At 38.1% G+C, this 23661-nt stretch overlaps 1 protein-coding gene across 1 annotated transcript; it reads right to left on the bottom strand.

Annotated features, from left to right (window-relative positions):
* Window positions 1-18110: 18110 nt before the first annotated feature.
* Window positions 18111-20676, bottom strand: LOC147517284 (uncharacterized). Its single transcript, XM_086593542.1, has 4 exons — window positions 20353-20676; window positions 19302-19642; window positions 18548-18806; window positions 18111-18428 (listed from the first exon to the last, which is right to left on the bottom strand). Exons 1-4 carry the CDS (start codon window positions 20674-20676, stop codon window positions 18111-18113), a joined length of 1242 nt encoding a protein of 413 aa, XP_086449668.1.
* Between the last annotated feature and the right edge of the window lie 2985 nt (window positions 20677-23661).

Below are 23661 nucleotides of genomic sequence, written 5' to 3'. Positions count from 1 at the left end.
CAGTTGCCTACGTACCCAAATTATCGATGGGATCAAGTCTCAAGAACGTAGTTCTTTATGAAAAATAGTTTGGTATTTATATGTGTAGAGTAGAGATTTCTTGTAGCTTAAGTAATTATAATTGAACATGACTCTCAATTGATGATTATCTCTTTGATAGAAAACGAATATAGACATAAATTAATGTACGTAAGTGGCAAACCATGTGACTAGGGTTCAGCCCTAGACACATGAGTTAATGGGCATGTATATTGATTTATGATATTGCAAATTGTGCCTTAGCCTTGTTGATTAAACAAATAAAATGGAGACCCCTACTAACGGACGTTTGCCACGTAGGTGGGGGTCGAAACACCGCCCCTTCTTTGGCATGTGAACGAAGTTCATATGGCAAAGAAGAGAAAATAAAGTAAACTAAAAATCAAAGTGAGAAAGGAATACAAAATAAAGTAGAAGTGCAAGTCTTGGTAGCAATACATAAAGCAAGAGATGGCTAGGAAGATGGCTTATAGAAAAAGGATTTTTAATGTATGCATGTAAAGCAAGGTACGTGGCATGTAACAGTAGAAATTGTTGTGGCATGTATTTGCTTTGTGTAGAACTGTCGATCGAACTAGACACAATTAAAGGTGATAGAATAATATTAATAGACTTGGAATTTAACTCGTTGCTAAAGATAAATATAACTGATTGTATACGTTAGAATTTAAGACTCGGCATTAGAATTCAATAGGAATAGGTGTACGTATGTGTAGGTAAATGCTAGGAGTGATCGATGGAAAAGAAATATACACAAGTCATTTCAATTGAAGTAGTGTACTTGACAAAGATGGGCTTAGTAACAGGAAACTCATCCAAGTGCTAAGTGCTGAAGAAATATCATGTAATGGTAGAACAAAAGTATACGGATAAACAAAGGAATGGGACATGGAATTCTCAAAGGAGAGAAAACCCTAGCTTTTTTGTGAAGGCTTACTGATGGAATTGTGTATGTATGTATCAAGAATTAATAAGCTAGGTAGAAGTCAGTGTGGTTTAAAGGGATATTGGAATTAAATACAATTGTGTATTACTTAGAGATGGTGGAGCAGAGACAAATTAAGAATTTAATTAGGAAACATATTGGAAATTGTAGAGGAGGTATTCACGTGAAGGTATATGTAGGAATAGAAGACAAAAAGTGTGTATGTGTCGAACTTGGAGTTAGAATTAATTTAAGGATCTTTTAGTATTGCCCCCCTACTAGATGAGCCAATTAGGATTTACCCCAACTAGATGGGGAAATTAGGGTCTCCCCCCTGAATACACAAAAAAAAAAAGTCAACTTAGGTTGACCGTGTTTTTTTTTGTGTGTACTCAGGGGGGAGACCCTAATTTCTCCATCTAGTTGGGGGAGATTCTAATTGGCTCATCTAGTAGGGGGGGTAATACTAGTTAACCCTTAATTTAAAATGTGTAAGATTAGGATAGCTTAAAAACAGAATACGAACGTTATATGCACAGGAAGTGATACTGGTGCTTGAAGACGTATAGTTATCGTGCAAAAAACAAGGAAGAAGAAAAATCTAAATAGAGAAAAACATACAAGTGAGTAGCATGACTAATATAGAATTTGAAAGGTGGAAAGAGAGGGTTTGCAAAAGAATGACGATAAGGTACGTATTATAGACAAAGTGATATATAGGCCTTCTTGCTTGTTCGTTCTCTGTTTTGATATCGTATTGTGTACCTCACCTACCGTACAAACTATGGGCGTGTGATAGGCAAGAGTTAAAAAAAAAGGAAAATAACAATTGAGGTTATTAAACTTGGGAAACAAAATCTACGTAAACACATAAAAAGTAATTGGTGGTGGGGCTATTTAATTGCAAGAAGTTAATAAGGCATTCAATGATGGAACAACTAGAAAAACAAAGTGAAGTTAATGGAATCAGGAGGAAAAACAAAAAGTCTATAGAATAATTGGAATGAGGACAAAATAGTGATGCTTGTATTAGATGATGTGGTGAAGAACGCAAAGTCAGTGATAGAAAACAAACGGCAAAGCAAAGTGCGAGAGCAAAGAATCCAACTACAATTGACAAGTGCTGTCATGGATAATACCACTCACAGAGGAAAACCACAAAGCGTAGAGGAATGCCAAACACTCTATACAGAAGAACCGGAGAAGGCAGTTGAAAGTGGCATGTGCCTTGTTCAAGAATTCGACCATACTTCTCCTTGATGAATCTACAAATCATATTGACTTGGAAGCTTGTGTTTGGTTGGAAGAGATGCTGAAGAAATTCGATCGCATCCTCGTCGCCGCGGCTGGTATCATTGCTCAGGAAATTGCTGGTGACGTTAGGATGACAGATACTGGCGCAGATGAAGCAGAGCGTGGTTTTACAATTAAGCCTACTGGAATTTCTCTCTACTACGAGATGTCGGTAATTTTGAATTATATATGCAACTAAAGATTGACCGACAGAATCTAGGTCAGGATTGATTAGTTTCAAATTAGATCTGCTAGGATATTAAGTTGAAATTGTTGGGTTTTGATCAAAATTGAATTTGGGATGCCGAAGAAGACGGAGAAAAGTTCGGAGAATATGAAAAAAACAGTGTCAAAGAGTTGGACAACATGAAAAAAGTATGTTAGTATTTTTTATCAGTTATCTTAAAATTTTGGTTAAGTCTAAAAGACTGACGAAAAGTTTATTCTTGTCGTCGCAGGTAGAAATGGCGGTATGACGGGCAAAAGAAATTCACGGAAAGGTCGCAAAGAAAAGTTGCGCTCCATCTCAATGCCTTAGAAGAAATCAAGAAGGTGAAGATAATTTTCGCTCAGAAATTTGACGTAATGCGAATTTTCACCGCAAAATATATTCACAAAGAGTCAACGGAGAAAAGTTTCATGCAGAAAGGTGTCAATTAATGCCGTAGAAGAATTAAAGAAGCTGACAGAAGTTTCGTTGAGAAAGATCGGCTCAATGCCTTAGAAAAAATAATGAAGTTGTCGGAAAGTTTCAATTCACCCGGAAAGATTTGCTCAGAAAAATCGGCTCAATGCCTTAGAAAAATTAATGAAGATGTCAAAAAATTTCGCTTGGAAAATTTATTGTAGAAAGATCGATATAATGGCTTGGAAAATGTAATGAAGCTGTCAAAAAATTTCGCTTGGAAAATATCTCGTAGAAAGTTCGGCATAATGTCTTGGAAAAAATAATGAAGCTGTCAAAAAAATTCGCTCGGAAACTATCTCATAGAAAGATTGGCACAAGGCCTTAGAAAAAATAATGAAGCTGTAAAAAACTTTCGCTCGGAAAATTTCTCGTAGAAAGATCGGCACAATGCATTAGAAAAAATAATGAAGCTGTCAAAAAATTTCGCTCGGAAAATTTCTCGTAGAAAGATCGGCACAATGCCTAAGAAAAAATAATGAAGTTGTTAAAAAAATTCTCGTAGAAAGATCGACACAATTCCTTAGAAAAAATAATGAAATTGTCAAAAAATATTTAACCGAAAGCGCGAAGCAAAGCGAATGCAGATTTCAAGAAGAAAACGAAGATTTAATAGAGCGACCGTAAGACAATTGACTGAGACAATTAATTAGGTAATTGTGTGAATGTAATACCATAGAGCTAAAAATCCTTTTGATGAAAAATAAATATAAAGTATAGGTTTTCTATTGAATATTGTTGTTGTGTCAGATAACATATCTGCGGAAAACTAACAATGTTGTTGATTTATGTAGTTGAAATGAAATAGAACGAGACGCCCCCATGTAGAGAAAAATACCACCAATGCTAACTTAACTTGACAAAATTAGACCAAGCGAGTGTAAAAACGTTCAAACTTAGACTGACGAAGCTAAACGTGATAACTTGGGCTGAATTTGTCGCAGCGATAGTAACTATTAAGCGAGCGTAAAAATGTTCAAACTTATACTGACGAAGCTAAATGTGGTAACTTCGTTAGAGTTGTCGTAACGATAGTATCGTACTAAGAGAGCGTAAAAGTGTTCAAACTTAGACTGACCAAGCTAAACATGGTAACTTCGTTAAATTGTGTCGTAGCGATAGTAACGAATGAAGTGAGCATAACAGCGTTCAAACTTTGATTGACGAAGCTAAACGTGGTAACTTCGTCAGATTTTGTCGTAGTGATAATAAGGTTCACTAGAACCATAATAATACCATTGGAACTGAAGTGAAAGAACTATTTCTTAATTGATCACCGCGTCTTGAAAAGAGCAAAGATAATAACGGAAAATAAACGACTTACTTCCGGAGTATTGTCAACTTCATGATCATCGTCGGTATGGACTGAGACAGTATCATTGACAGGATCATTGAGGTCATCTGATAGCATAAGTTATGGACCATGTGTTTTCTCTGCAACGACAACTTGATTATCAAGATCACGCTTGCGCTTCTGAGTCAGCATAGGAGATATCAAATTGGCATGACGTGATTCGTCAGAAAATGTCTAGACGAAAAAATAACTCTGAGTGATGTACATATCTCGCAAGTCCTCGATGGACAGATCGATACTTGGCTCCTTTTGAAATTCAATGGTAATTTGGCGAGGCTCATCCGATTTAACTGCCACAAATAAATATACGAGAGAATCAGCATGTCGCATATCATGACGTAGACGCTGCACAATATTAATAAATTTAAAATTTTAAGCAATCCGATGAATTAAGTCCAAATAAGTTGTCATTCTCTCATCAAGAGCCGCATATGATCCTCCAAACTGGCTAGCGACTAACTTAGAATCTGTAAATAATCGTAACTTAGTTGCCCCCAAGTGAAGAGTAGTGTGCAAGCCGCAAATGACAGCTTCATACTCGGCCACATTATTGGAAGCGTAAAACCCAAACGCACTGACTTCTCAATTTTTTCTCCATTCGGCTGCAAGATTACACACCCAATACTGGAGCCAGACTTATTATGTGAACCATCAGTGTAAACAATCCAGCAATCGGCAGATACATCTGATAAGTGTGGCAAGTCATCGCCCCCAAGAGGTAATGGCGTGTTGTCGACGACATTTTCTTCGTCCAGTAATGCGTAAGACATAAGAATATCATCAATAGGAAAATCGGCCATTAGCGAAGCCAAAGCTTGTCCTTTCTCAACTGTGCGAGTTTAAAAAATAATGTTATAAGCGCTAAGGTAACTTTCCCATTCTGCGAGGCGACTTGATTCCTGGGCATTGTGAAAAAGCTTTTGTAGTGGATATTTGGTATAAACTTTGACAACTCGACCCTGGAAATAAGGCTTAAGACGTCAGGCAGCATGAAACAAGGGCAATGTAATTTTCTCCACTCGAGAATACCTTGTTTCAGCCATTGTAAGAGTCTTGCTAATAAAGAATATAGGATGACCATCGTCACCGTTGGCAAATAAGACGGTGCTTACGGCATGGTCAGTAGCGGCTAAATAAAGGCCGATAGGGTGCCCCGTTGTTGGATTGGCAAGAACTGGAGGTTGGAGTAAGTACGCTTTCAAGTGACGGAATGCAAGTTCACAGTCCTCCACCCAAATTGATGCATCTTTCAATATTTGGAAAAAAGGATGGCATCTATCAAAATACCGAGAGATAAAGCGATTTAGGGCAACCAAGCATCCTGTACATCGTTGAATCTCTTTCTTTGATGTCAGAGAAGCCATTTCAAGGATAGAATAGATCGAATCTAATCCAGATTTGCTTCAATTCCGTGTCTAGTCATCATGTATCCTAAAAATTTACTAGACGACAAACCGAAAGAACACTTAGCCGGATTCAAACGCATATTGACATTGGAGAGTCTATCAAAAATAGATTACAAATCAGTAAGATGATCAGGTGCTTCTATAGACTTTACAACCATGTCATCGATATATGCTTCCACTGTCTTTCCAAGTAGATCAGAAAAAATGGTGTTGAATAGCTTTTGATATGTGGCTCTAGCGTTTTTCAGACCAAAAGGTATTACCTGGTAACAGTAAATTCCTTGGTCTGTAATGAATGCAGTGAACTCTTGATCCTCAATGAATAATGGAATCTGATGATAACCAGAATAAGCATCCAAAAAAGACAAACGCTGAAAACAAGATGTTGTATCGACCATTCTAGATATACGAGGCAACGGATACGGATGAATAGGACATGCTTTATTGAGATTTGTGAAATTGATACAAATACGTAATTTGCCGTTCTTTTTAGGCACTACGACTACATTCGATAGCCATGTTGGAGAAGTCACAGGCCTTATAAAATTAACAGATAAGAGACGGTCGATTTCTTCTTTCACCTTCATCTTTTTATCGAGGGCCATCTTTCGGGGCTTTTGTCGAACCGACTTTGCAAGGGGATCAATGTCGAGTTTATGACAAGCCACAGAAGGATCTATAATGGGCATTTGCTATATTTGCCAAGCAAAAGCATGACTATTCTTCCATAATAACAACATAAGCTCTTGTCTCTCTGCTTCTAGAAGTTCGGCTGAAATAAAAGTAGTCCCTTCAGGGAGTTGGCCAATTTGAACTTCTAAAAGTGGATCGACGGTTGGCGGTCCTTCAACATTTCTATTGGCAGAGTAGACAGAAGGTCCCGGATGCTGTAATTGCTATTTGATGGGGTTGGAACTAAGAATGGTTCTCCTAATAACTTCAGACTTCTTATAATCATCGAGAACATTGTCGTGGCAAATTAGAGATGCAAGTTGATCATTGCGCACTTTGCAAACTTTACCATTGAAGGGGAACTTGATGGCTTGATGATATATTGAGGGACAACTTCCATATAATGAATCCAATCGCAACCAAGGATGATATTGTAAGGGGATTTACAATCCATCAATAGAAAATCAATATTGACTTCTTTCTTCATAAGAGTGAGCAGGAGAGAAACCTTCCCAACACAATGAGTAGCGGTACCATCAAAACCAACGATATGCACATTTTCAAGAGTGAACAAGTTATCAATAAAAGGAATACTTGAATAACACCCAGAAAATATGACACTAGCCAAACTATCAATGTTGATCATTATACGTTGTACGCAAATACAGCTAATATACATCGTTATCACGACAGCATCATAATGAGGAACATGCACTCCCATTAGATCTTGGTTCGTGAAACACAACGGTTCGTCTTTAATAGTCCCTATGTGAAAACCTTCCACAAAATTGATCCCGTTGACTTCGTAAAAATTTGAATGATATTTGACTTTAGAACGACGAGCATTTTCCGATGAGTATTGGACAATGAATCAATGTCAGCATGTCCAACCTTAATGACATTGTGTTCTGTTACAATTAAAGCTTGAGTTGTCACTTTTTTCTGCACATATTGATTACGTTTCCCATTCTACACAAGCTTTTCAATTCTTCCCCTCAAATACCTACAGTTCTCAATCTCATGACCATAATTATTATGAAATTTGCACCATAAAGATTTATCGCGAGTTGTTTTAGTGTCGTCGCGCAGGAGAAATGGCAGAGTGAGCAGACCTTTATCTTTAATTTTGTCATAAACTACTGCATGTTTAGTATTTAGTGGAGTTAATTCAAAATCATTAAAAGACTTTCTGGTCCTGCTCGTAGTGTCTTCTTTCTTATAAGGAGGCTTTTGACTGGGTAGGTGTTACTCAAAAGTTGAATTCTTCTGTTTATTTCGCTGATTATTGAAATCTTTTCTTTTATTATCTTTGTCACAAGAAGTTTGAGTAGTCGTGTCGTCCTCAACATTGATAAATTATTGAACTCGCTGGTATAACGCACGTCAGGAAGATGGAATGTCCCGAACAAGAGAGTTGTACAACCCGTCTTTATCAAACAAGATAGCTTCTTTAAAAGCATAGACCACCATTAGATCAAACTGCTCAGAAATCTCAGCTACAGTTTGGCGGAAACGAGTGACAAAACTATGGAGAGTTTCATCACGTTGTTCTTTGATGTTGAAAAGAACCCGGACACCATTTGGACATTTTAGATTATGATGAAAACGCTTTGAAAATATTTCAATTAAGTCCTTGAACTGACGAATAAGTCGTTGGGGTAATTTGCTAAACCATACCAACGCTTCCCCTTTTAATGTAGAAGGAAAAAATTTGCATTTCAAAGCATCACCACCTCCTGATAAAACCAGTTTGTTCATGAAATTAATCACATGAAGCATAGGGCAGCCCTCAACATCATCATATTGATCAAACACTGGTTGTTTGAAATCTTTGCTATGAGTAGCACGTTGGACGGTGAGAGAAAATTTGTCCAAAATACCATCTTCAACTGCAAGATTCTCTAGTGTCGATTCAAAAGGATCACTATCAAGAAGGAATTTTTTAATCATTTCTCTTACACGTTGAGGAGTCATCCGATCCATATCAACTGGTACATAATCATAGTCGCGATGACGTCTATGGGAACGAACAGAACGAGAAGAAAATGACGAAGATTCATCGTGTCGAGATGAATGTGGTTGATACGTTGGGCCTTTAGTACGATATTGTTTGGAATGATAAGAATCGTGTCGCTGAAGTGTATCTCTATACTGAAGGTTTCGATCATGAGTGCGACCATTATTCTGTTAGTCACCTGAATTCCTCGTGACTTGCCGATAATCTGTAGGACCTTGGGGTGCAGTTGGGCAGTTATTAGCAGTACCTTGCCTACCGAGAACGTGATCGAGTTGGTGGTTGTTTCTCAGCAGAGGTCATGGAATTCTGCGCCCATTACTTGGAACTCATTGATAGTTGTTGTGAATATCGTGAATCTCATCCTCACCAGTTAAATGATCCCACACACTATTGTGTCATTGACATGTGTTACGTTGTGGTATGATAGATACAACAACATCGACGAGTGGAATGGGTCGTTTCGGACGTCGCTTGTAGTAGTTATTCTGTTTTCGAACACTCTTGAACTTTTTAAGAAGTGCGTTGCGAGACATTTGACTGACATTATACGCATCAGATGATGGAGAATCGTCAGAGGCAATAACCTTGCGTTGAATAATTTGGCACATTGGTGGAACAGCAGTAAGATCGTGTGCAACATGTTGTGGAAAAGGATTAGGACGGATTAGTCCGTTATCACCAAGTTGACCTTGACCATCATGTTTGTGATGATCGTCAGTAATTACATCGGGACCTTGAGCTCTTTGAGTATGTGTCATAACTTTTGCAGAACGTAATCGAGGGTATTGAATAAGAACTGCAAACGGCGCCAATTATGTTTCAACCAAATATGATCAAAACACTGAGTGGCGACGAAAAAGATTAAGAATGTAGAAAAGTAGTGAAAAGCGATGGTGATCGAGAGAATGATGAGATTGTACCTTTCGGTTGCCTACGTACCCAAATTATCAATGGGATCAAGTCTCAAGAACGTAGTTCTTTATGAAAAATAGTTTGGTATTTATATGTGTAGAGTAGAGATTTCTTGTAGCTCAAGTAATTGTCATTGAGCATGACTCTTAATTGATGATTATGTCTTTGATAAGAAATGAATCTGGATATAAATTAATATACGCAAGTGGCAAGCCATGTGGCTAGGGTTCAGCCCTAGACACATGAGTTAATGGGCATGTACATCAATCCATAGTATTGTACATCAATCCATAGTACTTCTAAAGCTAATTAAACTCTAAATATAAAATACTAAATATTCCAAATTTCTAATAAATAATAATTATAATTTGAAAATAATAATCTTAGCACAAAAGAAGGAATTATGGTAAGAAAGAGGGGATAGTAATCCTACATCATTCTTCCTTTCTTTTGAAAAACTCGACCTTGAGTTGATGATAAGACAAAAAAAACATTGTTTTTCCAAATATAATATTTTCACAATCTTTCCAATGCTTCTTTCGAATTCTTGGGTGAAATTTCCGTAGTCTTTTGTTTGAAATAGATACATGTCCAAAGGAAACTTCAAACGAACTTTCAACGAATTTCTTTCGACGACACTTGTTATGATATTTCTTGCTTTTCTTCAAATATGTAACCATTGGAGAAGAGAACAACGCAAATTAAACGGATCTTCATAAGATGGAAAGATAAAAGTTGATGTGCACTCCCCTTCTTGAAAAAAACTCAATCTTTTGAAAAATCTCACCTTTTTGTCCAATTTGTACACTCCGAAAGTTGGAATCTTCATAAGCAATATGTAGAGTATTCTTCGTAACTTGTGGAGAACCATCAATTGGTATCAAGAGCCCCACTTTTTAGATTATGATCTAGAAAGCGATCCACTACCACCACTTCCGCAAACCACCAAATTTTTTTTCTTCTCTCAATGGCTAATTATGTTACGAAGAAAGAACTAGTAGACACTATCGACGACGCTATCAACAAGCTTAAGTTAGAATTGAACATTGATTCAAAGCTTGAAGCTTTGGAGACGAGACTCATGAATATGTTCAAAGAAGCATTCCCTCACACCATAGCTTTTACAAACCCTAGCACCTTTGCAATAATCCATAAGACCCATGTTCCTATATCCTACTAAAAAATTTCCTGACCACTCCAATTATACCTCAACCAACACCAGTCTATACTCTTCAAGAAGTTGAAACTATGAACGAAGAAGATGTTGTTTCTTATGTTGGTTCTCCACAAGTTACAAATAATACTCTACATATTACTTATGAAGATTCCAACTTTCAAAGTCTACAAATTGGACAAAAAGGTGAGATTTTTTAAAAGATAGAGTTTTTTCAAGAAGGGGAGTGCACACCAATTTTTATCTTTCCATCTTATGAAGATCCGTTTGCGTTGTTCTCTTCTCCGATGGTTACATGTTATTTGAAGAAGCGCAAGAAATATCGTAACAAGTGTCGTCGAAAGAAATTCGTTGAAAGTTCGTTTGAAGCTTCTTTTGGACATGTACTTCAAACAAAAGACTATAGAAATTTCACCCAAGAAATCGAAAGAAGCATTGGAAAGATTGTAAACTATTATTTTTGCCAAAACAAAGTTATTTATTTATTTTTTTCTTATCATCAACTCGAGGTCGAGTTTTTCAAAAGAAGGGAAGAATGATGTAGGAATACTAGCCTCTCTTTCTAACCATAATTCCTTCTTTTGTGCTAAGATTATTGTGAGGGACTAATATACACAACCAATGTATATTATACACATGTCCAGCACAACTTATCAAAGAACACTTCTCCCGACGACCTCATTATGAACTCATAGCGAACTGACTGTTTCTCCATAAGATCGCCGAGAAGGTTATTCACGAACTACCATAACAAACTTCCATCACGATGCGCCATCATAATAGTCAGTAACGGACGAGCCAGCTGTCTCCATCAAGTCCAGAACTTCAACAACGCTCATTAATGATTCACCATCAATGCTCCATAAAGTCTCACATCAATACGACCTGACCTGACAGAAGAGAAGACAAAGGATCACCAAGAACACTATAAAAGCAGACTCCATTCTCCTTCCACAGGGGGAGAGGAACTCCATCCATAGAGGCTGGATCCATTCCATCCGCTCACCCCAAATCGCCTCCATCCACTGGGGCTGGATCGACTCCCTCCAAGAGATCACCAGATCTACTCCATCTTCCCCCTAGGCTCTCCAGAAGATACCTCTCTATCTACCATACCAGATCTAATCACACCAAATCATGAACTACGTTTGACTTGATTAAGGTTCCTCATGGAGAACCTGAAATGTAGGCAGTTTGCCCGGAATGAACTCAGTCATATCCACAATTTCCCCCAAATCTATACATCTGGAAGGTTAGACCAAACTTAACCTTTACATTGGCATCGTATGTGGTCCGATCTCTTGAGAAAAACCACATTCTTCAAATTAGTTTCCCTTAAGCCCACGAAGCTTGGAAAGCTTACAGGAGTAAGTCAAGAACCTGGTCAGCCAGCTTGCGACAATGAATGACACCATTACTTTTCTCCGACAGGAGAACCTGACGCTGAAAAACCAGGTCGCAGCTCAGAGTTCGAATGGTATCACTGCTGAGGACGGTATCAACGGGATGAATCAATGGATCAATGAGCTATCCAAGCAAATTGACCAGAGCACCATCAGGTGTGATGCTACACAGATCGTAGAGAAGATGTTGAAGACGTATCAGGCTTTTCTTTTCACAACCGAGCTCGCTCCTTGTCAGACCGTCTACAACACGAAATAGGGGCTAGTTTCAAAGAATGCGAATGAGATCAACTCAAAATCAAGGACACTCAACGTGAATCATACACTAAGGGCTTCGCCAAAGAACAGTCGCTCCGACATGAGCACCTCACTAATCCAGAGGTATCTACCACCATTAGCATGTATTAATAACTACATGCTAGTTCACATTTTTGCAGGTCAACTAAAACGCCTTGCTGACGACATACAAAAGATCTAATCAAATTCAACAGTTATAACATCAACTATGAAATGGCCACTCAGTCTATTGAAATGCCACCCAACTCCCAGATCGTTCACAAGAGTCTCGCCAACAAAGGACCTATACTTTTAGAACCAGTTCAGGATCGAGCTATTATGGTATCATACCAATGGATGATCTCGTCTAGGAGCAACTCATCATGTACTCATCTCACGAGCTCACTCCAAAGTGACTCAAGCCAAGTGGACGACCTTGTCCAGGACCTACTCATCATGTACTCGCCTCACGAGCTTACTCCAAAGTGACTCCAGTCGGGTAAATAGTCTCGCCAACTGGGGACCTATACTTCTAGGACCAGTTTAGGATTGAGCTATCATGGTATCATACCAATGGACGACCTTGTCCAGGAGCAGCTAAATAGGTACTCGCCTCACGAGCTCACTCTAAAGTGACTCTAGTTGGGTAAATAGTCTCACCAACTGGGGACCTATACTTATAGGACCAGTTCAGGATTGAGCTATCATGGTATCATACCAATAGATGACCTTGTCCAGGAGCAGCTAAATAGGTACTTGCTTCACGAGCTCACTCCAAAGTGACTCCAGCCGGGGAATAGTCTCGCCAACTGGGGACCTATACTTATAGGACCAGTTCAGGATTGAGTTATCATAGTATCATACCAATGGATGACCTCGTCTTGGAGCAATTACACATGTACTCGCCTCACGAGCTCACTCCAAAGTGACTCAAGCCGGGTGGATGACCTCGTCCAGGATTAACTTCACATGAACTCGCCTCACGAGCTCACTCCAAAGTGACTCAAGCCGAGTGGACAACCTCGTCCAGGATCAACTCCACACGTACTCACCTCAGGAGCTCACTCCAAAGTGACTCAAGCCGGGTGAACGACCTCGTCCAGGAGAAACTCAACGTTGGAACGGCCACTCAGTCTACTGAAGCGCCACCCAACCTACAGATCGGTCACTCATATGCAGGACGATCTAAAGCTAGGAGCAACTCAACATGTTCTCGCCCTACGATCTCACTCCAAAGTGACTCAAGTTGAGTAGATGACTGTTTCGACCAAATATGATCAAAACACTGAGTAGTGACAAAAATGATTAAGAACGTAGAAAGTAGTAAAAAGCGATGGTGATCGAGAGAATGATGAGACTGTACCTTTCGGTTGCCTAAGTACCCAAATTATCGATGGGATCAAGTATCAAGAACGTAGTTCTTTATGAAAAATAGTTTGGTATTTATATGCATAGAGTAGAGATTTCTTGTAGCTCAAGTAATTGTTATTGAACATGACTCTTAATTGATGATTATCTCTTTGATAAGAAACAAATCTGGACATAAATTAATATACGTAAGTGGGAAGCCATGTGGCTAGGGTTCAGCCCTAGACACATGAGTTAATGGGCCTGTACATCAATTTATAGTATTGCAAATTGGGACTTAGCCCTGTTAATTAAACGAATAAAGTAGAGACTCCTACTAATGGACGTTTTCCACGTAGGTGAGGGTCGAAACACCGCCCCCTCTTTGGCATGTGAACGAAGTCCATATGACAAAGAAAAGAAAAATGTAAAGAAAAAAGAACGAACACAATGATTTGCAAAGTGGTAGACAAACAGAATGATTTGTAAAGCAGTAGACGAACAATGGTGTGAAATGAAAAATTAGTATGGTGGTGAGATGAAAGTAATGACATAAAGAATGAATGTAAAGAACTAAAGATGAAAAAGAAAAAATTGCAAATTAATTTGCATGTAGGCATCGAATGTAGAATTAAGTGAAAATGGTGAAGTTAAAGTTGGTGGCCTAGTGCAATTAGATAAAAAGAATTGGCTAATAAAGGTGTTCTTAACCAACAAGGGCTTGGAATATAATAGTGAGTAAAAACAAATTTTGGCAAAAACATGTGCGGGCCTAATAATGATTGGAATTGGTGTGGCTATGAAATTTAACAGGATTGGTAAAGAGATAGAGCTAGTGTCGGTATAAGTTGGACTTGAATAGTAATTTCACATGGACTAGAATATTTGACTAGCACGTGATTCTACTAGGATTTGAAGAGAGAGAAATTAGAAGTACATAAAAGTATAATAGAAAAACGTATCTCATCTCTCCAAGCTCAACTCCTCGATAATAAAAAAAGAAGAAGAAGCGAATTATTATGAAAACGAATACGGACTTTCTCCTGATATGATATATCGATACAGTCGTCATCTTTTATGTCCTTCTTTCGGTGTACAAGCTCAATCGAAACTGTTGAAGTTTTCAATTTTAGTGGTTGGAGCTGGAAGTCTGGGTTCACCTGCTTTGTTATATCTTGCTGCCAGTGGTGTTGGGCGGTTGAGTATTGTTGATAATGATGTGGTCGAGCTTAACAATCTGCACTGGCAAGTCATCCATGCTGAAGCTTTTATTGGTCACTCGAAGGTAAAGTCTGCTGCTGCAGCTTGCTGAGAGAAAAGCTAATTCTAAAAAATTGAACTTATACTAAACTGGGAAGATGACGGAACAGTGCTTCTTGCAAAAGATGATTTATTAAAGAATACAAAGTTGGTGATAGAAAGCGCAGAAAAACCAATTGTTGTAGAAAGGTATCCAATGACCATTGATAAGTACTGGCAAGTCTGACAGGTGTAATACCAGTCACGGAGGAAAACCTCAAGGCATGTTAAAAGTAAGATGATGATAATTTATTTGTATTTCTTTCTATTTGTAAAGTGCAAATTTTCCTTGGGTGTTTTGTATCCGACATTAATCAAACTAAGTTTGTAGGTGAAATTGAGATGCTCAATGCCGGAAGACAAAGAGAACTTAGCGCCAGCAACCAAACGAAGTACGAAGGACACTGACCAAAACATAGAAATAGAAAGCAATAAAGAAAAGAAGTTGCTGGATCACGGAGAAATTATAGAAATATGACAAAATTACGAGCAAAAGATGATGATGAAAAGTTTGGGACTTTTATCGCAGGTCGAGGAACGACAGAATTACGAGCAAAAGTTATCAATGAAAAGTCTGAAGAAAAGTTTCGACTGGAAAGATCTCAATGCCCTAGAAAAAAAAATAAAGCTAACGAAAAGTTTTGCTCGGAAAGATCCAGACAATGCTTTAGAAAACATAATGAAGTTGTCGAAAATTTTTGCTTAGAAAATTTTGCTTAGAAGATCGGCATAATACCTTAGAAAATATAATGAAGCTGTCGAAAATTTACGCTTAGAAAATTTCTCGTAGAAAGATCGGCACAATGCCTTAGAAAAAATAATGAAGCTGTCAAAAATATTTGTTCTGAAAATTTCTCGTAGAAAGATCGGCACAATGCCATAGAAAAAATAATGAAGCTGTCAGAAAGTTCCAATTCGCTCGGAAAAATTCGCTAAAAAAAATCTCCTCAATGCCTTAGAAAAAATAATGAAACTATCGGAAGATATTGAACCGAAATCGCTAAGCGAAGCGAATGCAGATTTCGAAAAAGAAAACGAATATTTAATTGAGCGACTGTAAGACAAATGACAAAGACGTTAACAGAAATGGGAGATGAACTAGAACGTGAAAAGATCTCAATGCCTTATAAAAAAGAAAGAAGCTAGAGAAAATTTTCGCTCATAAAAGCCATCAAAAAGTGTCGCTTAGAAATATCGGCCAATGCCTTAGAACAAATGGTGAAGCTGTCGGAAAGTGTCACTCAGAAAGATCGGCACAATGTTGTAGAAAAAATAATGAAGTTGTCAAAAAAATTCGCTAGAAAAATTTCTCTCAGAAAGATCTGCACAATACTGGAACCATTGGATTTTCCCAAACCAATGACTATGTAATTGTGTGAATGTAATACCATAGAGCTAAAACGTCTTTTGATTAAAATAAAAATAAATTATGGATTTACTATTGAATATTGTTGTTGTGTCAGAGAACATACCTGTGGAAAACTGACAATGTTGTTGAGTTATGTAGATGAAACGAAATAGAATGAAACACCCCCATATAGAGAAAAATGCTCCCAATGCTAATTTAACTTGGCGAAAATTAGACTAAGTGAGCGTAACAGCATTCAAACTTAGACTGACGAAGGTAAATGTGATAATTGAATCAGATTTTGTCGTAGCGATAGTAACGAATTAAGCTAGCGTAAAAACGTTCAAACTTTGACTGACGAAGCTAAATGTGGTAACTTCGTCAGATTTTGTCGTAGCGATAGTAACGTACTAAGCGAGCGTAAAAACGTTCAAACTTAGACTGACGGAGCTAAACGTGATAACTTTGTTAGTTTTTGTCGTAGCGATAGTAACGTACTAAGCAAGCGTAAAAGCGTTCAAACTTAGACTGACAAAGCTAAACGGAGTAACTTCGTCAGATTTGGTCATAGCGATAATAACATACTAAGCGAGTGTAAAAATGTTCAAATTTGGACTGACGAAACTAAACATGGTAACTTCGTCAGATTTTGTCGTAATGATAGTAACGTACTAAGCAAGCGTAAAAGCGTTCAAACTTAGACTGACGAAGCTAAACGTGGTAACGTCGTCAGATTATGTCATAGCGATAGTAACGTACTAAGCGAGTGTAAAAGCATTCAAATTTAGACTGACGAAGCTAAACGTGGTAATTTTGTCAGATTGTGTCGTAGCGATAATAATGTACTAAACGAGCGTAAAAGCATTCAAACTTAGACTGACAAAGCTAAACATGGTAACTTCATCAGATTGTGTCGTAACGATAGTAACAAACTAAGCGAGCATAAAAATGTTAAAACTTAGATTGACAAAGCTAAACGTGGTAACTTCGTCAGATTTTGTCATAGCAATAATAAGGTTGGCTAGAGCCATAATAATACCATTCGAACTGAAGTGAAAGAACTACTTCTTTATTGATCACCGAGTCTTGAAAAGTGCAAATATAATAACGGAAAATAAATGACTGAACTAAAAACAAACTAAAGGTTTTTGTTTTTTTTTATTTATTATTCATTATATATATATAATGAAGCACATTCCACGACTAAAATCTACTTATAGAACTTGCACAGATGAAGCACATTCCACGACTTATCGAGAACAGTCCCATTTAAATCTCGAAGAAAATAAGATCCTTTGGTGGCGGGGCGATCAATGATGTATGGGCCTGTCCAATTTTCTCCAAATTTACCGAAATCGATCAACCTCGTCTTTCGACAGAGTACCTAATCGTCTTTCTCAAACACTTCAAGTCGAACTTTCTTATCATATTTTTGTTTCATATCAGCCTGATAATGAGTTAACTGTTGAAGGCCAACATCTCTCGTCTCATCTATCAAGGCTTTGGCTTGAGTAAGTGTTTGATCATTCGACTCCAATTCCATGGCCGAAGTCCGTGTGGTTGGAGTCATCAACTCTGTAGGCAAGACCGCTTCCATACCATAAGCAAGATTAAACAGAGAAAATCCCATTGAATGCTTAGGCGTAGTTCGATATGCCCCCATAACCGCAGGAAGTTCCTTAACCTAATTTCCTTTGGCCTATTGAAGTCGTCGCTTGAGCATTGCAAGAATGGATTTGTTAGTAGCTTCAGCTTGTCCATTAGCTTGAGGATGGTATGGTGCCGAGAAATTGTGACTAATCTTCAAGTCAGAACAAAATTGTCGAATTTCATCAGCATCAAATTATTTGCCATTGTCGGAAGTCCATGATGTTGGAATACCGAAACAACAAACAATGTCACGCCATAAGAACTTTTTAACATCTAAAGCATGGATCTGGGCTAAGGGCACAGGTTCAGCCTACTTAGTAAAATAATCAGTTGCGACGAGTAAGAAACAAAAACTGCCCGGAGCTTTCAAAAGTGGACCGACAATGTCAAGACCCCACTTCGCAAATGGCCAAGGGCTCAAGATTGGATGAAGTTCCATCACTGAAAGTGTTCCCATATTATCATATTTCTGACAAGGAACACACTTCTCAGATAAACGCTTCGTATCCTTTTGCATGTATGGCCACCAGTACCCTTGTGTCATCGCTCTATGAGCGAGACTTTGCCTCTGGGAGTGGTTCCCACATAGGCCTGAATGAATTTTGCGAGGATGAGTAAACCTTCTGCTCTGCTGAGACAATGAAGCATAGGGTTAAGACTTGTGCCTTTGCGATAAAGTTGCAAAAGACCGTCCGAAGTCGAGATGATATAATATTTCTAAGCATCGCGTTTGACACGATCACCAACCTTATGATCTTGAGGCAAGATGCGATCATGTAAATATGTGATATAAGGAAGGCGCCAATCATCCTCGACACAAGGCGTAATCGGAAAACTTAGCTCTACATCAGGAACTTCCGGAGAATTGTCAGCTTCATGATCACCGTCGGTAAAGACCAAAACAATATCATTGACAAGATCGTTGGGGTCATCTGATAGCATAAGTTGTGGATCAAGTGTTTTCTCGACAACGACAACTTGATTATCAAGATCATGCTTGCGCTTCCTAGTCAGCATAGGAGATATCAAATGGGCATGACGTGATTCGTCAGAAAATGTATAAACGAAAAAATAACTCGATCTGAGTGATGTATATATCTCGCAAGTCCTTGATGAATAGATCGAGACTCGGCTCCTTTTGAAATTCAATGGTAATCTGGCGAGGCTCATCCGACTTAACTGTAGCGGATAAATATGCGAGAGAATCAGCATGTCGTACATCATGATGCGGACGCTGTACAATACTGATAAATTCAAAATTTCGAGCAATTCTATGAATTAAGTCCAAATAAGCCGTCATTCTCTCGTCACGAGCCACATACGATCCGCCACACTGGCTAGCGACTAACTTAGAATCTATGAATAATCGTAACTTAGTCGCCCCCAGGTGAAGAGCAGTGCGCAAGCCGCAAATGACAGCTTCATACTCGGCCTCATTATTAGAAGCGTCAAACGTACTGACTTCTTAATTTTTCCTCCATTCGGCTGCAAGATTACATACCCAATACCATAGCCAGACTTATTATGTGAACCATCAATGTAAACAATCCAGCAATCAGCAAATACATCTGATAAGTGTGGAAAGTCATCGCCCCCAAGAGGTAATAGCGTGTTGTCGACCACATTTTCTTTGTCCAGTAATGCGTCAGACATAGAAATATCATCAATAGGAAAATCGGCCATTAGCAAAGCCAAAGCTTGTCCTTTCTCAGCTGTGCGAGTTTCAAAACCAATGCTATAAGCGCTAAAGTAACTTTCCCATTCTGTGAGGCGACTTGATTCCTGGGCATTACGAAAAAGCTTTCGTAGTGGATATTCGGTATAAACTTTGACAACTCGTCCCTGGAAATAAGGCTTAAGACGTCAGGCAGCATGAACCAAGGGCAATGCAATTTTCTCCACTCGGGAATACCTTGTTTCAGCCGTTGTAAGAGTCTTGCTAAGAAAGAATATAGGATGACCATCATCACCGTTGGCAAATAAGACGGTGCTTACGGCATGGTCAATAGCGGCTAAATAAAGACCGATAGGCTGCCCCGTTGCTGGATTGGCAATAACTGGAGGTTGGAGTAAGTACGCTTTCAAGTGACGAAATACAAGTTCACAGTCCTCCATCCAAATTGATGCGTCTTTCAATGTTTGGAAAAAAGGACGACATCGATCAGAATACCGAGAGATAAAGCGATTTAGAGCAGCCAAGCGTCCTGTAAGTCATTGAATCTCTTACTTTGACGTCGGAGAAGGCATTTCAAGGATAGATTTAATCTAATCCGGATTTTTTTCAATTTCGCGTATAGTCATCATGTATCCTAAGAATTTACTAGACGACAAACCGAAAGAACACTTAGCCGGATTCAAACGTATGTTGACATTGGAGAGTCTGTCGAAAATAGCTTGCAAATCAGTAAGATGATCAGGTGCTTTGCTAGATTTGACAACCATGTCGTCGATGTATGCTTTGACTGTCTTTCCAAGTAGATCAGAAAAAATGGTGTTGATGAGCTTTTGATATGTGGCTCCATCATTTTTTAGACCAAATTGAAAGGCATTACTTGGTAACAGTAAATTTCTTGGTCTATAATGAATGCAGTGAACTCTTGGTCCTCAATGAATAACGAAATTTGATGATAACCAGAATAAGCATCCAAAAAAGACAAATGCTGAAAACCAGATGTTGCATCGACCATTTCAGATATACGAGGCAACGGATACGGATGAATCGGACATGCTTTATTGAGATCCGTGAAATCAATACAAACACATAAGTTGCCATTCTTTTTAGGCATTGCGACTACATTCGGCAGCCATGTTGGATAAGTCACATGCCTTATAAAATTAACAGACAAGAGACGGTCAATTTCTTCTTTCACTTTCATCTTTCTATAGGGGGCTATCCTTTGGGGATTTTGTCTAACTGGCTTTGCATTGGGATCAATGTTGAGTTTATGCAAGCCACAAAAGGATTGATACTAGGCATTTGCTCTATTCGCTAAGCAAAAACATGACTATTCTTCCTCAATAACAAAATAAGCTCTTGTCTCTTCGATGTTGGAAGTTCAACTGAAATAAAAGTTGCCTCTTTAGGGATTTGACTAATTTGAACTTCTAAAAGTGGATCGACGGTAGGGAGTCCTTCAACATTTCTATTGGCAGAGTAAACTAAAGGTCCCGGATACTGTAATTGCTATTTGACGGCGTTGGAACTAAGAATAGTTCGTCCAACAACTACAGACTTCTTATAATCATCGAGAACATTGTCGTGGCAAATTAGAGATGAAATTTGATAATTGCGCACTTTACTTTACAGACTTTACCATTGAATGGGAACTTGATTGCTTGATGATAAGTTGAGACGACAACTTCCATATAATTAATCCAATCGCGACAAAGGATGACATTGTAAGGGGATTTACAATCCATCAATAGGAAATCAATATTGACTTCCTTCTTTATAAGAGTGACTGGGAGAGAAACATTTCCAACGCAATGAATAGCAGTACCATCAAAACCAACGATAGGCGCATTTTCAGGAGTGACCAAGTTATCAATAAAAGGAATACTACGATAACACCCAGAAAACATGACGCTAGTTGAACTACCAGTGTCGATCATTATACGTTGTACACGCATACAGCTGATATACGCAGTTATCACAGTGATATTAGCTTTTTACTACGTTAGAGATTGACTCTCTAATTTGGCGAAAGAGCGAATTCAAAGTTTCCTTACTCACGATCTTCGTGTTCCTAAAGTTGAAATAAGGATTCGAACCAACCTAAAGTCTAGGACAACTACAATTTGGTTTTTACTCTTATGGAACTAGTGAGTAAGTTAATACAAATACTAAGTTTCTTTCCTACACAAACATTAAAGAAAACATTAAGATTAGAAATCATGAAACTAAGACAAAATACAAATTGCTAAAGAAAAAGGTGGAGAGCCAATCCTCCTCATGTGAAACTAACTTTTTGATGTTGATTTGAATAGGTTCATTTGATTCTTCCTAGACTCATAGACAAACCAAAATGGAAGAAAACTTGATCCCTAGCATGTAAGGCTCATCTCTGAGCTCATACATGTTAGCAAGTTGAACCACGCAATGACTTATCTCTAAGCTCATCACTTTGATTCCTAACTAGACACTACACCAACTATCATTTTGGGATAGGATGTAGGTCTAGTTGTTCTTCCTAAACAACTAACCAACCCAACAACAAATATTTTCCCTCACATGAGTTGGATTAACTCCCCTAAAGGGAAGTTAGCTCATGATCCTTGGGACAAAGGATTACTAGTTAGAAATACAAAAAGAGAGAGAGAAAGAGAAAAAAGAAAACTAACTATCTAAACTCACTTGATTTTTATTTATTTCTTAGAAGAAAACAAAAGTTTCCTCCATTAAAACTATTACAAGCTTTTCTTACAAAACTAAAACTAAATAATAAAAATGGCTAAGGAACTAAAATAATACAAGGTAAGGAAAAGAAGTCAAGGGAGTAAATGGAGTGTCCCCCTTGTTTTGTTTTCTTCTCCATATGAAAGACATCTCATTTCCTCCCATGTGAAACATCAAACCACATTTACTTTCTTTTTATCCACCACATTAAAACAAAGTGACACCTTGCCTTTTTTTCACTATTAACACCTAATCAAATTAATTACATGCAAGGTGTCAACTTTGAACCAATAATTTATCATTTTTGTCTTGACATGCTCTATGATTGATGACTCATCCAATCTTGTGGGCCCGCATAGTGGGTCCTATGTGTAGTCCAGTGGCGGTCTGGTCTTTGGGCAATTTTATAACTTCTCGCCTATGCGTAGAGTTCATCGCCCTGATTGTTTGAGCAGCTCACTTCTCGTATTCGGATTCCTGGTTCAAGAGATAGGAGCTTCAGAAGTTTGATGCTTCTCTGCGGATTTGGAAGAATTCATATATATGTCGTTCCTCGTGCTTTATCGCAGGTTTAAACCATATTTCCATGTTTACTGTGAATACCTGCAAAAGTATGAAAACATATTTATTTCATGATTATTAAACACATAGTTAACCAAATTTATATGTCTCAACGGGGTTTCATAATACACTTTTTTGGGTGCTTATCACACTACCCCCCCAAAAGACTTTGCTTGTCCTCAAGCAAAGAAGAGACATTAAAAAAAAGATAAGTGGCAAAAAATGCGTAGTCCTAACTAATTCTCGTTTTACAGAGTGCAGTTGCATTGACCATATGCAACAAGGCCTTTAAACCACTAGGAATTCCCTAGTGGACGAAGTTATAGCCTCGTGAGAGTTTTCCGTGAGAAGATACTCACAAACTTCATTTATACTACAACGACTTCGGATGTAAACTCGCTTCCTAAATTAATCTCAGATATCCATACATCTCCTTAGCAGGGAACGAGGATTAATTTCTTTGAAACTCAAGTTAATATGTATTCAATAATTAAAACATCTACATATGATCATGCATGCAGTGAACTTTTCATTGAAATGTACTAGCAGGGTTGTTTCTGAATCCTTTGGAGAGTGTACCTAAATGGGTTCTCACAGGTATGTGTCAAAACACAATTTCACTCAAAAAAATTCCACTCAGGTTTTGTTAACTCCAGTGTGCAGTGGGCACACGTTTCCTCACATCTCAATGACAGTTAGAGGAGCCGATGTCGATCAATCACGTCTACTACTTATTATCACACCACCCTACTCTTAATTGAGCTAGAGGTCTTTATTAAGTATTGTGGGGCTTAGGTGATAGTGTACAAGAAAATGGAAATGGATAATTAAAATTTACTAGTATGAGAGAATATGGTCTTCATATATTTACACTAGAGAAATCCTTGTTTTCTTTCTTTCTTCT

This window comes from Coptis chinensis, chromosome 2 (assembly GCF_015680905.1).
Source record: "Coptis chinensis isolate HL-2020 chromosome 2, ASM1568090v1, whole genome shotgun sequence".
Classification (NCBI taxonomy): Eukaryota; Viridiplantae; Streptophyta; class Magnoliopsida; order Ranunculales; family Ranunculaceae; genus Coptis; species Coptis chinensis.
The sequence above is the reverse complement of the archived record's forward strand: the minus strand, read 5'-3'. Positions and strand labels throughout refer to the sequence as shown.

What these genes read in the sequence shown, in the direction of transcription:
- LOC147517284 (XM_086593542.1), bottom strand. Translation starts at nt 20,676, where the DNA reads ATGAAAGTGAAAGAAGAAATTGACCGTCTCTTGTCTGTTAATTTTATA. An exon ending in AAGAAATTTACTGTTACCAA is followed by an intron (nt 19,643 to 20,352) that starts GTAATGCCTTTC and finishes CCTTATTTCCAG; the next exon opens with GGACGAGTTGTCAAAGTTTA. An exon ending in AAGTCTGGCTATGGTATTGG is followed by an intron (nt 18,807 to 19,301) that starts GTATGTAATCTT and finishes TATGCTGACTAG; the next exon opens with GAAGCGCAAGCATGATCTTG.